Consider the following 15145-nt stretch of genomic DNA (forward strand, 5'->3'; position numbering starts at 1 on the left):
TCACTTGGGTCACCAACTTTCCGAGCAATCCACAGATGGTGTATTTTAAGGATAACATCTACACTGCAGCTGATTTCAAGATACAAAAGTATAATCTGCGCTTGAACAAATGGAGTTTGCAACAAAGATTTCCTTTGGGTTGCCAATTGGAGAGACTGCTCGTGTTACAAGATAGGATCGTTGGGGCTTTTAAGCGCGAAATCAAAACCAATTCATTGGATCCTTTATCATACGAGATCAAAACATTGACGCTAGAATGGAGATTTCTGGATTTGGACTACAATGGTGTATATAAGAAAGGGTGGAGACAACCTTTTGCAAAGTATTTCATTGAGGATGGTATGATGCCAGCCATGGCAACTTTGAATAAGGTTGCGTTGGTGATAATGAAATGGTGTCCGGAGAGCAACGCAAGTTGGCTTTACTTTTGGAACGAAGACAAGTTAGAATGGCAATTTTTGGATGGAAAGCTAAAAGGAGGGCCAATAAGCGAATTGGTTGTAGTTGGAGGTGATCAGCTAGAAGCATACAATTCTTACGGAAGCTTGGTTTCAAGGTGTAGAGTATATTGGGCTAACAATGGTCATGTAAAAAGTGTGAAATGGGCGGGTTAGTACATTTGTAATTTTTTCATATACCGTACTTAGCCCGGCAATTGAGTTCATTCCAAGCAACTTTGTTGGAGCTTCGCGAGATAGCCACGCAGAACGTCCGGCTCCATTTTTGCCTGCTTGAGCGTAAGCAGCCTTTGCGCAACGTGGTAATCCTTTTGCAGGGATCTCCCGGTTGATGACAGCCTATATGTTTCCAGGGCTTTTGACTCCTGCGACGGCGAGGCACTGTGAATATCACATTTACATTAATGTGCAAGCTGCTTACCCTGCTCTCGAGAGCATCGATCACTCTCCTGGCCCCTTGAATCACCGAAGGCGGTAGGCCCACAACGTTTGACAGCAGTAACCCGTAGTGCGCGATACTCGTGCAGCCCTCTCGGAGCGTAAACTGATCCAGCCACCGGTAAGAACACCAATCAATCTTTCACAAGCTTTTTAAGATACCTCAAAGTTGAGACGGTTGTTATTGATATTGACAGCAAAAAAAGACACCTTCACGTTTGGATAGATCGTGGACAGTTCTCCAAGCTTCTGCATGTGCGTTGCAAAAATGACGTACCTGCAGACAGGAACAAGGAATGAGAACCACAATCAGTAATTCGATCTCGTTTTACGCTTACGCCTTCAGCGACAGTAAGTACTCACTGAAACTCCAGGCTAGAGCCAGTCCATCGTAAGATGAGGTTGATCGACCAAGCTCATCGATAAGAATTAAGCTCCTGGACCAAAATGGTTTTAGTGCAAATAGAGAAAAGCCTCTTCCATACCTGGGAGTCACATTCTGCACAAAGTATGCAGCCTCCCGCATTTCCCTCATGAACTATACAATAGACGTAAGAAACTCAAGCGGTATCAAAACTTGGAAGTCTGCTCACGGTACTGGAGTTCATCTCCATGTCGTCAGCTTCCCCGATTCTGGTGAACAGTCGGTCCACCACTCTAAACGAGGCGAATTGAGCGGGAACGTAGCATCCAATATGTGCTAGTATGGTTATAAGGGCGACTTGATGCAGATACGTACTTTTCCCGCTCCTACAAAGACATGAAATGAAAGTGAAAAATATCACAATGGTAAGAATCCATACATGTTAGGACCTGTGACGATAACCATATTCGATGCTTCGGATAGGAAAGTATTGTTTGCCTACATTCACAATGCTGCAGATCTTAGTGACTAACATGTACAACTGTACACTCACCACAAAATCTCCAGAAGGAAGACTCTCCAGAATAGGATGCCTCCCGGTCTCAATTGCTATGGGCCCATCCTCTGTAAACAAACAGCACGTTAACAGCCATAAAGAAAACAGCAGATCCACTTACCAGTAAATTCTGGCCGAACGTAGCTACCAGCAGGCTTCAGCGAAACCATGGAAGCAAACGCTGTGATCATATCAATCAAGGAGAGAGACTCGCTGAGCAGCATCAAAGAAGGAACATGCTCCCTTATATCTTGGGTAAGAGCTGCACAGAAAGGAACTGTTAAAAGTCCCACACAACGAGGGTGATATTAACCTTCCAGGCAGTGTTCTGTCCTCGCATAACAATCATCCGCGGCCTTTTTGTTCCTGGTATTAAGCTTCCGAGTTTTTAAGCAATCAGATTAAATAAACTCGTAGGCAGACACTCACTGAGATTAACTCAATCGTAGAGCAGTGTACATATTTCGCATGCTTGACTACCTGCATAACTCCTATAATTACGAACGCAAGGCGAGATGTACCTGGATAAACGTTTTGGGAAGGCCAGCTTGCTCAAACTCAGCCACTGGAATGCTAATAGAAAAGCCTTTCGACTTATTATAAAGCAACTTTAGACTCGGAAGCTGAAAGTTTTCGCGGTATGACTTTGCGAGGCAATGAATCGCTGTAGTCACATACAACAGTGAACGAAATTGCATAATAAATCCGACCTTCGCTTGTATCACAGAAGATCTTTCGGGCAACATCCAGAAAACCGTCGATTCCTGGTTTCACTGCAAAACACTGTTGAGTTCGAGCAACGAAAGGCATCCTGGCGTTAAAAACGTCTTCAGAGATAGTTTCCTGTATTCTGCGACAAAGAATAAAATCAGACACGAAATTGAAAGTTATACAGAACCTCTGCTTTATAAAAGAAAAGCATTGCCGCATGCAAACTGTTTGTTTGACGCGTTGGAAAAACGTACTCTCTGCATCTTGAAGAACCTAAACATCAAAGAAGAATCAGATATGCAGGCATACAAGGGACCCACCTGGAGCAGCGCAGGGAGAAGTTCCATTGCTTCTTTGAGGAGTATAACACTCGCTACCACCGACTGACTCCTTGAAGATCCTTCACCGAGCTTCTTTGGCTTGAAGCAAAAGTGAGAGATGACCCTGTCTGTGAGAAATGAACGTTAACTTAAAATCGCGACAGGAAGATGTCTTACCAAGATCTTTTGGGAATCTTTGAAGCACCTGATTCAACCCAAAGAAAAGGTTCTCCTTGCTTGTTAACTCGTCCTGCATGAAGGAAGCCGTAGAATCCAAAAGTCCGAGCAGATATCCACGTTAACCATGCAATCGAGACGTGTGTTGATGGTGTCCATGTCTCTTAAAGGCTGTAGGAGGTTCGCACGAAGAAGTCTCGCGCTGAAACTAAAAATGTATTAGAAAGAAGAGCCACGATGCCGCACGACTAACCCTCCAGTTGATTTTGTCTTGCTCAATATCCCAAACAGGCTTCCGCATTTCTTCAGTTTATTAATCGGTGCCAGAGCACTCGACTCGATCACTTGAAGGCTCTGCACGCTATTTAAATTTTGAAAAAGTGAGTGCGAACAGCTCATTGAAAATGACTTACTTACCTTGTAATGTCTATGCTCATGTGGTCTGCCGAACCTTTGAATGTAATCTAGTAAAATATCCAAGTCACTACAATTTGATGCCAAACGATGAAACATACCCGCAGGGAATTGTTCGTGAGCAAGACACCTTTCTCACTTTCGATCCTACAATGAAGGACGTAAAGCGGTGTTAATACTAAGAGTTCTTTACTCACCACTTAACAACAGCAGCGGCAGCACCGAGACAAAGATAGTACTGCTTGCTGTAGCCTTGAGACATACAAAGATTGGAATCTTTCAAAGCCAGGCTTTGGATCAAAAGGAGGCCCTGCATTGGCAAGTTCTATCCATGAGAAAACATAAAATAAAGGAAAGAAAGCACTAGAAAGATTCACTCACCTTTGTATCATCAAACCACTTTCGGGACAGCTCCACCTTAGAAATTTCGGTTAGACAAAAAGCAGCGAAGAACACACAGTACACGCACCTTTCGTGCGTCGGACCGGCTGCAAAAGGCTTTGAGAGCCACGGACCCGGAAGAAAACGCCGGACTAGTCGCCGGAAGAATGAGCTCGGAGGGATTATAGAAATGGAGCATCGTCATCGTGTTCTGGAACGAGCGACTCGTCTCGATGTACTGCGAAAGATGCAGCGATGCTGTTCTCAGATCGAATGCCGCCAGTCCTACCTGAGAATCAAGCCCGAAATGTGATATTTCTCGCAGATCGATCGATCGGTTGAAAGATTGATGAAATATGGCGAGATCTCACCTCCTTGGCCCTGTTCTCGATCACTCCTACCACAAAACCGGACGATCGCGCCGCCTGCTCGTCCATGGCGCGCTCGCCTCGTCGATAAACCCTAGCAAGAGGCTACAAAAATTTGCATGTCTTTAAAACTTCTATGTTAGCAAGAAAAGCTTGATTATAAGAAAACCTTTATGTGCCTAGTCAGTACATTTTTATAAGTAGCTAGATCTTTCCTAACACAAGAGAATGTATTATGTCAAGAACAAAAGCTCTCTTTTTTTTTCGACATTGGGTTCTCACCTCTCGCGATCGGACGCGGCTTGAACCTTCGCTGTCAAGTAAAATTGTGCAATCTGTAAACCCTCAGCTGTTCCCACCAATGTCACCTTCCTGCTCACCGAAAAAAAAAAAGAAAAAAAGAAAACCAAGCGAGAGATGCTAAGTTGTTGATCGAGAACATACTTTGAAGACTCTCACCTATTTTTTGTGCCTGAAACAAAATCCCCACGCTCTGAAATCTTGATAGTAACACCACTAGCCTGAAACAAGCACAAACAATGATCATGAATGAGAGTTTTGGAAGGAAAAGAGTGCGTCTCTTACCTGTTGAATCTCTCCGAGAGTCTTTCCGCCGCGACCAACAATGGCTCCAATGTGTTCGTCGGGAACAGCCAGCGTAATGGAGGTCGTGACAGGGCAGGACTCGAGCACGGGAAGGAGCACCGGGTATGGCGCTCTCATAGGCAGTATTGGAGTCATCATCCCCTGGAAACAAAGACGAGTTTAGATAGAACAATCGAAACAATTTGAAGCAAATCACTCACCTTGCTTGCAGGTCCTACGTTGGACGGAATGGCAGATGCGATGTTGCGGCCTACTCTGTTCTGTGGAAGTCCTATACACCCTGAAAAGATAAAAAAGAAAATAAATGTAGGACAGAGTGAGAAAGAGCAAGTTCATCTAGTTGGTACCTGTGTAAGAAAGAGGAGCTGCAGCATAATCAAGATAGCTAGAATCCCCGAGCAACTTCGTGAGAATAAGTTCCACGGCCTTGAGCTGCTGCTCAATGCTGCCTGTGATGGTAACCAGGCGGTCACTAATTCCCTGTAGTATGCCGGACAGCTTAATGCTTGCTTCCGAGTCCTCGATGAATGATCTGGAAGAACGCTTGAACGAGATTCCTCAAACAGAAAAAGCTTACTTGATGGTTCCACCCCCCTTGCCAATTATGGCTCCACAAACACTGTTTGGCACAACAAGTCGAAGTTGATTTGGCTTGCTATCAGTTTGGCTGTCGTCTTCCGTCTGAAGAAAACGAAGACGATAGCAACGATCAGTCATAGGCCTAGTTGACGAAAACGAGGAGGGCATACCTCTTTCTGGATCTTAGAAAGAATAAGGTTAAGAGCCGTGAGAACATCGTTGATAGCTCCACTGAGAACTACAACGCGGTCTGTTGTTCCCGGAAAAAAATCCTGGCTACGAGAGAGCTGGATGCGAGCTCCCGACTGTGACTGCAAATCGCTTATAGTCGCGCCTCCTTTGCCTATGACAGATCCAGCCTCCGCATTGGAGACAAGAAACCTGGCACTCGACTGGGAGCCATTGCCATCCTCTGCCACCCAGAAAGAAGAAAAAATGTGAGTTGTTTGTGCAAACCTCGAGAAAAACAGAGGGAAAGAACAAGCATCAAAGGAAAATTCCACGCCTAAAGAAAAAGAAACTTTCACTGCACGCGAAACAAGCAGGGACGCAAGAGGAAAGAGCGAAAAGCGTGAAAGAAGGAACCAAAAGCATGGGCGAAACTTGCGAGAAAGGAGATCGAGCGAGCTAGAGCAGAGATCTGGAAACCCAATTCACTCCACTCTCACCCGAGGAGGACTTCATGGAGCCCCCGCGAGCGCGCTTGGGGCTTCCTCCGCGCGGCTCCGGCGACATGCCCCGCTCCATCATCATCGTGTCCTGCGAATGCTGCTGGAAATGCTGCTGCTGCTGCTGCTGCTGCTGCGGGGAGTGATGATGCTGCTCGTGGTGCTCGTGGTGGTGGTGGTGATGATGCGAAGAATCGCGCTCCCTCTCCTCGCGGCGCCGCCTCCGCCGAAAATGTTGCTCCTGCTGGAACTGCTGCTGCTGCTGCTGCTGGTGCCGATCGCCGTCCCGCCGTGGCAGATCTTGCTGCTGGTAGAGATTAGGGGGCGGCGGCGGCGGATTATGATGGAAAGAGGGGAGATTTTGGTGGAATCTGAGCTGCTCCGGCTGATCAGCATCACTCCAGGGCTCCTGTGCCTCCTCCTCCTCGTGTCCCTCTTCCTCCTCCTCCTCCTCCTCCTCCAGCTGATCTTGATCCTCCTCCGCCGCCACCGCCACAGCGATCTCCGCCTCCTCCGCCACCGCTCTCGTCGCACGGATCCTCCTCCCGCATTCGCTGCCCTGCTAGCCCTAATCCCAAGCCCTAAAACCGCACAGCACTTAATGTGATGATTTAAACCCTTAATAATTCCAGGTGGACAAATAAAAAAGATCCCCATTTCGAAATACGAAAAGCCCGGAAAAATAGAAATAATTCGTCGAATATATCCTTTCGGAATCATGCAAAAAAAAAAAATTAAAGAAAAAGTCAGTTTGACTGCCACACCCACATCGCGGCCGTCCGACTGGACGGCCGCGATCGCCCCTTGTCCGGGTCAACAATAAAGCAGGGAGCATCCATATCTCCTCATCGTGCCAATTTAATAAAGGAAGGAAAAGGAAGGAAAAGGAAGGCATATCACCACTCACTCACATTCTCTCCCCGTTGTTGCGTTACACGGTTAAGTGTTTGCTTTACTTTTCTTTCTTCTCCCAAGTTCCGCGATGACACGCTTCACGGCACTTAAATGTTCTTGTCATCGCCCAAAACTGCCAAAGCGATCAACAGTGAGACGAGCAAACCTGGATTATAAATCCCACCCAGACCTCCTCCTCCTCCTCCGTTCTAGTTCTCCTTTTTCGCAGCGCTCTTCTTTTTTTCTCTCTTATCTGGTTCTTCCAGCCGCGAGGCGATGGCGAGCAGCAGCAGCAGCAGCAGCAGCGCGAGCTTCTCGTCCCTGATGCAGCCACAAGTCAGTCGCAGCAGCGGCAGCAAAAGGAAGAACTTGCGAACGAGATCGGGAAGAACAGGTACTTACCACAAACACGATCTCTCTTGTGCCGAAGTAGCTGAAAAATTTAAGCTTTTGTCCACTCCCAGTCCGGATAAGCTGCGAGAAGTCCTCGGAAGAAATGCGAGATGTCAAAACTCTCGTCCCACCAAGTGGCGGCAGCTTTAGAAAGCAGCTCACCTCCATGCCGTGCTCGTCGGGATTCCGCGACTGGAGGAGCTTCCGAGCGGCGCTGCTGATGAACGAGGCGGGGCAGCAGCAGCAGCAGCAGCCTCATCAAGCTTGGGCTCACCAGATCTCGTGCCTGGAGCCGGGCTCCGTGCTCGTCGCCACCAGCGCCGTGCAAAGGCACTCTTTGTTCCAAAACTCGGTGGTTCTCATCATCCAGTCCAGCGAGAGCTCTTGCAAGGGCCTCATTCTCAACAAGCTCATGCCTTTCCCTGTGGACGACGTCCCGTTGATGGAGCCCGACGCGATTCGCTTGGCCGAGCTTACGTGTCCCGCGTTTGTGGCCGGGCCGCACTTCCCGTTTTCCTACAAGCCACAAGTCCACTTGTTAACGTCCAGCAATCACTTGCGAGGCTACAGAACGCTCACAGATGGACTTTACCTCGGCCAAAGTCACACGCTGAGATCGACCGTGAGCAGCGTCCAGCGCGGCCTTGTGGATCCGGAGGACGTCCGGATCCTCGTCAACGAGGTGGAGTGGGAGCGGCAGCAGCTGGAGGTGGAGATCCGGGCCTCCAACTGGTGGAAGATCTTGTCTTGCAGCAGCGACACGCTGCTTCAAGTTCCAGCGTCTCAGCTGTGGAGAAGTTTGACTAGGCACCTCGAGCAATAGCAGAGATTCGATCGTATCCCGTGTTGTACAAAGCTGGCCTGCACAATGGAAGAGCACAGTGTCAGTCTCGCACAAAAAGTATAGCAACGCGATAAGGTACACGTTGCAGTGGAGGCATTGTAGCTTTAGCGAGGACCGAAAGAACAGGCCAGGCACACAAAAGCAAGCAAGGAAAAAGCGCAGCCAGAGTGTTAGAAAACGAGCAACGAGTTTTATTTGTAGACTTCCAGCTTACACACTCACGAAATACTTACGACACCGTCAATCCGCTTCTGGGACATCGAGCAGAGTCTCGGTGGCGTTTTCCTTTGCGAGAGTTTCCTGGCAGAGCGACAATTGGTTTCGCAAACTTCTTACGAGCTGAGTGAGTGTGTGGATTTGTTTCTCCTGTAGGAATATGATCTGTGAAGAAAGCGAAGTTTGTCCGGCTTTCTTTCTACCAGGAAAGTGTAAAGAATACCTGTTCGTTAACTTGGTGGCTGGATGCGTGTAGCGCTCTAGGGGGTGGTTCTGCCTCGGGCTCAATCTTTACTTGTTGGAGCCACTCCGTTTGAGAGGAGAAAATCAAAAACAGGAGCACTAGAGCAAGCACCATAGGCCTGGACATCCTTATCGTGCCTACATGAACAAAATAGGAAAGAAATCGATCAACGAAAATGCGAGAAACCACAAACAAGCATCTCAACACAAACGAAAAAATTTGATAAAGGATCACAAGAAAAATCGGTCCCGATAGGGTTTGAAATGTGATCGCGACGAGTAGCGCCTAGACGATTGAATCAGTGGCAGGGAAAACATACCTCATGAAACTCAAGATCAAGGCGCCGCGATCTCGTCGTCTCCTCCAGCATCGCCGCAGAGTGAAGACCGCCTAGATGAAGTTCCAGGTTCGAACCTCAACACTATGTAAGATGATTATATTTAATGTTTTATATGATAATATGATATTTATGACTTTAAATCTATAATATAATATTTTATGCAAAAGGTTTTAAAAAATAAATCAGTAATAATGATTTAAAATAGAAATAAAAGAATGAAGTTAAATATCTCATTTCAAATGATAAAACCACAAAACCTAAGAAATTATTAATAAATTAAATCAAAATATATATTGTTGTGAGGTCCAAGTGTATGGCTACAATACAATATTAGCGTAGTGGGATTTTGGTAGCTATTAAATTGGTTTCAATTTGAATATATAAGCTAGGGTTTCCAAGTTAATTGATATGTATATTTCTGTATTCCATTTCTATATTCCATGTACTCATATTGGTGGAGATGAAAGGCAACTTTGATTGTCTTTAAGGAGTATGTGGTGAAACACTAATAAAACTCTACACCCTTATAATGTACATATATCAAAGAGATGGCAAATAACTATTTCAATTTGAATGCTGAAAGTTCATATATTTTGCAGTTATCTCTTTGAAGGTCCGAACAAGTCATTCCACTAAATCATTTAACTGTGGATGATAATCACTCGTGAAAGTGTGGTGTATCTTCAATTAAGATATTAAAACATAAAATACCTTAACCATAAATGCGAGACTATTATTTGAAAGAATCTACTCCAGATAGAAATACTAGAGCACCACTTGATCCAATAAAAGTTATAAATGCCCTAACAAGAACACCGACTTCCACTTAGTGAGTCAAGTAGTCAAAAAAAATAATCACATACTTATTGCCAACAGTCGATTGTGGAAAAGGCCCTATTAAGTCAAACACCACTGACTTAAATAGATAAGAAATTGCAATTGACTCCAATCGTCTTTCTATAATATAAGGGGGAGTATTAAGAGTTTGGCACCACATGCAGTTGATAATATCACATCATATCTTCCATTAATAGAAAGGCCTATGTAGCTTTTTAGTTACACAATAATATCCTATATGCCCACCTAAAATAAGAGAATCATGGTAGGTATGAAGAAAGTGTGGAATAAAGATTAAAGGCATCACTAACTATAAATGATCATTAAGATCCGTCCCCACAAAATAAAAAAGATTATCTTTAAAGTGATATTGAGAATGTAATTATCAAAATGGTAAGTCATTAGTAAGTAATGTAGAATTTTTAAACCTATCACGAAACTTTTGAATCCATAGCTCAATATTTTGAGCCTCATGAACCTCATCAAGAGCAGGTATATCTTGCCTTGCACCTTATGGACACTGAACATCAAGTATAACAATTGATGATGGCATGGAATCCTTGTTTAAAAAATCCAAAGATATTGTAATAACAAACTCGTCATAAACATGAGAAGAGAGTGAGAAGGAAGAGAAGCTCAAGAAAGAGCATTAGCATCAGCCATAGAACTCCTCAGACGATAAATAACATCAAAATCATATATCTAAAGCTTCAAAACCCACCAAACAGTACAACTAACCAAGTTCTTCTACTTCAATAATGAAGTAATTGCAGCATGATTACCTTTTAGTAATGTCCAAGAACCATATGAATATGCATGAAATTTCTCAAAATCCCAAACTATTGCTAAACACTCCTTCTTTGTCATGAAATAGTTCACGTCTACTGGTTGTAATATACAGCTAATATATATAATGGGATGGCGCTAATTAGACACACTCAAGCTCTTTTGCATCAACACACCTCCAAGACTGATATTAGAAGGATCCATGTGCAAACTGAAAAGTCAAGTATAGTTAGAATACACCAAAACTACAAGAGTCATCAATATCTCTTTAAGATTAGTAAACACTTGCTCACAATCCATAGATTAAATGAAAAATGACATTAATAACTTCAACAACACTCATAATGATGCAATGCAATAAAAAAGATGATTAGCAAAATGACCAAAATATTGCACCTTGCCCAGGAAGGGCCACACATCATTTACATACTTTGGAATAGGAAATTTTAGAACAACCATAAGTTTGTTAGGATCAACTTGTAAGCCCTCACAAGAAATGCGGTACACAAAATAAGTCATGTCCTTAGACCTAAACATGCACTTCGATGAAATTTGTATGTACTATTCCCCAATGCCCCTAAAACAACAGCGAGAGCGCACTCTTAGAGAGACTAGCGAGACTACGAGCATGGATGCCCGGCGCTGCCCATGGGCCGTCCACCTCCTAGGTGACTCCACTGCGAAGGTTGAAGCCACCTGCTACGCTCCATGGCTAGCACAACTTGCCATAGAGCGCTCCTCCACCAACGTGCCTCCAGTGCCAGAACAACGTCCAAACGCGATAATACTCCAACTCGTAGCTCCATGCGAGGTGTGAACGTCCTCCAACTCAAGGCTGGAGTGTGCTACTTTGCCTCCCACACAAGACAAGTGCGCTAGCTCATCTTCGAATGAGTCCTAGCCCCTGCAATAGGAACTAGGAAAGGGCACGAACCTCCTCCTAAGGGAGTGAACTCCAGAGTAGGCATTGGAGGAGAGATGTATGGATCCCCCACGCGTGTACCGCCGCATCGACTCTGTTGGCCGCTGGTCCCAATTGTGGCAGCAGTCCCTACCACTGGGTCCAAAAATCCTCCCTTCTCGATCTTCCTCAAAGCGAGACACCGTGCGTGGTCATCCAAAGAGAATCCAGAAAGCTGGGAACTTTTTCAAGTCCCAGTTGCTCCAAGTCACCCCTAAAGCGACATCCAGCTCCACCAATCCTTGACCGCTACCGCCATCGTCACGTAGATCGCATAGATCTTGGCAAAGAGCCCCATTTCTAGGGCTTTTGCAACTGTCCTTCCACTGTCGAGATGCCCAAAAACCCTAACCCTAGCTACTGCCCAAGAACCCTAATTCCAGAGCGCGAGCTAGGGTTGTCCAGATCTCCTGGATCCCAGATTTGAATGAAGCGCTGCTGCTGGGAGTGCTGCTCGCCACTCCCTAGATGCCAGCCGTGAAGTCGAAACGAGAATTTGAGCGAAAACCAAGCCGTGGGAGAGAAAAGAGGAAAAAAAGAGCCTGTCCTTTGCCATAGTCACTCCGGTGAAGTGAGTGGAGGACTGGTGAAGCTGGCGATGTCCCTTTTCCTCGCCTCTATCGCTCCCACAACTCGATTTCCCCCAAGAACCGAAAGCCCCAAATCTTGAAAGCTTGCAAACCTTAGCCGATGCTGCAACTAGGGTGAGCGAGATCTCCAGATCCGTGGCAGATCTCGCTGCACCATTGTAGGAGGACATGATGCTCCACTCCTACAAGCCCCCCATCGAAGGAATCGAGAAAACTCCTACCCGTTTGGGAGAAATCGAGATTCAAGCGCCGAGATGCTTCTTTCGAGAGAAGAGAGGAAGAGGAGGAAGGAGGAGAGCCCTGCGTGCTGCTGCCACGGCACATGCGTTGCTGCTGCCGTCCTCTGCGCTCCCTCCCTCTCCTCCTCACACTCTCTCTCTAGTGCCTTCTAACTCACTCTCAAAACTTAGAACTTTAGGTCCCTTAGGTCCCTCCTAAACATGCACTTCGACCGCTTTAACTTTAAACCAATTTCCCATAACTGATTCAACACCTTTCAACCATCACGGACATGTTCCTCCTATGTCTCTTTCGAGTGAATCAAGTTATCATCAATGAAATCAGCAGTCACTTCTGGCATATCGCAAAGAACCTTGTCCATCAAAAGTTGATGGAGTATTGTTCAAAACAAATGTTATCACCAAGAACTCTGTCAAGACCCCCAATAAGATCAAGATTGGAAAATGTAAAAGGCAAAGAGAAAAGCTAATAGAGACAAAGAAGAGGCCTTAGACTGGCATTAATTCAGATTGTGGAGAAATAGAACAAGGCTAACCTATATATACTATAGGTTGATGAAGCTCCACCACTCTTGGATCGAGGACAGCCTAAATATAGCTGAGGTTGAGGAGGCACCACATCATCATCAGAAATGTGGTTTGAGAATCAAGAATCATATGGGAAATTAGAGAGTCAGGAATAGGGAAGTGTCTCGAGAGTCAAGAATGTGGTCTATGGGTCAGGAATTCAGTGAGAGTCAGGAATGTGGTAAAAATTGGGGGATTCCTAACAAACTCATACAAACCAGATGATGTACGAAAAGTAGTCTTAAGAATATCTTTCTTGGCCATTGGCACTTGCCATTACCCAAAAGCAAGATCTAACTTTGTGAACCAATGACTTCTCCCCAAATAATCTAAGAGATCTGCAATGTGAAAAAAAGGGTACACATCCGAGATCATCACTTTGTTTAATGAATGATACTTGATGCAGAAACAAATGCTCCTATCAGGCTTCATCACAAGATAAGGTTCACATCCCCAAGGACTCCATAACTTTTGAATAACATTTTTTTTCAACATCTCTTTGACATTTGTGTATAAAATCTTGATTTCTTTTGATGGCCGAAAACGAATAGAAGCCTTGATTGGACGAGTATTCTCAATTGGAATAGGATGACGTGTTGCAATCTTGGCCCCAAACGACAAATCAAATTCAAAGAGATTAATATACTCCTTCATAAGCTAGTCAATCACTACAACATAAAGACCGTCGTAAGGATCGGAAAAGAGAATAGAGGAATAAAATGGAAATATAGAAGGAAGTAATAAAGAGATAAAAGTGATGGAAGCAGAGCTAAAAGCAAAGGGACGGAAATGAATAAAAGTGAGAGGAATGGAAAAAATATAAGAAAGTATGAGACAAAGGGGAAAAGCCTCAAAGTCACACTTGGCATGATTGTGCCGCAACCAATCCATACCAATGATGAGGTCAAAAACTTGACTTAACACTACTAACAATGACTGCAATTCAAGCTTGAGATTGCCCACACACATAATTAGGTCCACCTCATCCTGTGCACATACATGTGTATAGCCATTGCCATACAAAATGAAAACTGACTCTGCTGCATGATGTAAATGTAGAGAGCAATATGTGGCAACAAGCCAAACAATAGATTATAAACTCAAGCCTATATCAACTAACATAAAGAGAATAAAAAGAGACCTTTTATTTTAAAAACAAGTTTGGAAAGAAAACACTAAATGAATTAGTGTTAAGTGAACCTCTTGATGATGCTCTAGAAAGAAAGATGGAGAGGTCACTAACTTATTCACACATGGACCCTCCTTTACTTGTACAACTTTTCATTTCCCAAAAGCATCTCAATGTCTAGACCTTTTATTGCAGTAGCACCAACAGGACATTGTTGATACCAAAATTTCCACCAAGGAAATAGAAGCCATTAATTCGGAAAATGTTGATAACACTGATAAATGTGACCAACTTCATTGCACACTTAGTAGTGGGCATCATGGCCACAACTACATCCTTGCCCTTGCCCTTGAACTTTGGTAGCAGCAACATCAACATCTATTGGAACAAAATCATCTCCCACAAGAAGTGGAGCTAAAGAACATATAGCAAAAAGTGGAAGAAGTGATATCTCATAATATTGTGCTAAGTGAAAAGTATTATCACTAGCTGGAGCAAGTGCATACACAAATCTTATAAGATCTTGATGAAATGCTAGCCATAACATTCCCAACTTGATCCGCTTTGACATATTTAGCTCCGCACGAAGCAAAAGGCTTAAAAAATGAATGCCAAATTTCATCATAGACTTAAATGGCTCTTAATGAAGATGATGCAATTGTTTGAAGGCATTATCACAATTATCAACATATCCAAATACGAGTTTAAAGATATTTGAGAGAATGCTCTAATCCTTATGAGTGGCTGTGCTTAAACCATTGTACCATTGCAATGTTGTCCCTTAGAAATATGTGGGGAAATTCACGCAAACACTAAGCATCATCCCAAGAATAATATATGGCAATCATTGTGAAGTGATTAAACCAATAGTCATCAAGAAATTGCACCAACTACTACTCTAGAGTCAAAGGAGGAGGAGGCTACTACTTTGCCATGAAGATGAATAAAAAAGAAAGAGCAAAAGAGAAAAAGTTGAGAAAAGTTATAAGAAAGGGAGATTTAGACAATACAAAAAATATATCTAAACCAAAATCTGTATAAACTCTTATATGGTCATAATCCAAT

The 15145-nt window shown here is 44.2% G+C and overlaps 4 protein-coding genes across 5 annotated transcripts; 1 reads left to right on the top strand and 3 right to left on the bottom strand.

Annotated features, from left to right (window-relative positions):
- Positions 1-535: 535 nt before the first annotated feature.
- LOC9633892 (DNA mismatch repair protein MSH4) lies at positions 536-4292 on the bottom strand. Its single transcript, XM_024686654.1, is given in 24 exon segments — positions 536-823; positions 880-1002; positions 1059-1173; positions 1235-1333; positions 1382-1434; positions 1490-1646; positions 1700-1758; positions 1814-1884; positions 1938-2078; positions 2130-2193; positions 2246-2296; positions 2338-2480; positions 2527-2666; positions 2715-2800; positions 2848-2975; positions 3025-3114; positions 3117-3226; positions 3278-3385; positions 3442-3488; positions 3540-3585; positions 3636-3748; positions 3820-3855; positions 3908-4108; positions 4191-4292. Coding segments are annotated over 24 exon segments (2409 nt in total). The 5' UTR covers positions 4257-4292; the 3' UTR covers positions 536-661.
- Positions 4293-4324: 32 nt separating this feature from the next.
- On the bottom strand, positions 4325-6148 carry LOC9633893 (protein BTR1). The gene is made up of 8 exons (XM_024686655.1): positions 6041-6148; positions 5543-5784; positions 5371-5474; positions 5141-5325; positions 4994-5073; positions 4773-4934; positions 4647-4708; positions 4325-4559 (listed from the first exon to the last, which is right to left on the bottom strand). Exons 1-8 carry the CDS (start codon positions 6123-6125, stop codon positions 4466-4468), a joined length of 1014 nt encoding a protein of 337 aa, XP_024542423.1. The 5' UTR covers positions 6126-6148; the 3' UTR covers positions 4325-4465.
- Positions 6149-7186: 1038 nt separating this feature from the next.
- Positions 7187-8621, top strand: LOC9633894 (UPF0301 protein ESA_00394). Its single transcript, XM_002981643.2, has 2 exons — positions 7187-7328; positions 7399-8621. Exons 1-2 carry the CDS (start codon positions 7211-7213, stop codon positions 8148-8150), a joined length of 870 nt encoding a protein of 289 aa, XP_002981689.1. The 5' UTR covers positions 7187-7210; the 3' UTR covers positions 8151-8621.
- LOC9648263 lies at positions 8340-9055 on the bottom strand. 2 transcript variants are annotated; one of them, XR_002993769.1, is made up of 3 exons: positions 8951-9055; positions 8611-8768; positions 8340-8552 (listed from the first exon to the last, which is right to left on the bottom strand). XR_002993769.1 is itself a non-coding variant. In XM_024686656.1 (2 exons), exons 1-2 carry the CDS (start codon positions 8755-8757, stop codon positions 8412-8414), a joined length of 288 nt encoding a protein of 95 aa, XP_024542424.1. In that variant the 5' UTR covers positions 8758-8768; the 3' UTR covers positions 8342-8411. The 2 variants fall into 2 exon arrangements, 1 of the variants encoding a protein (XP_024542424.1); XM_024686656.1 differs by lacking the exon at positions 8951-9055 and having other exon boundaries at positions 8342-8552.
- Between the last annotated feature and the right edge of the window lie 6090 nt (positions 9056-15145).

This window comes from Selaginella moellendorffii, unplaced genomic scaffold (assembly GCF_000143415.4).
Source record: "Selaginella moellendorffii unplaced genomic scaffold, v1.0 SELMOscaffold_50, whole genome shotgun sequence".
In the NCBI taxonomy this organism is placed as follows: domain Eukaryota; kingdom Viridiplantae; phylum Streptophyta; class Lycopodiopsida; order Selaginellales; family Selaginellaceae; genus Selaginella; species Selaginella moellendorffii.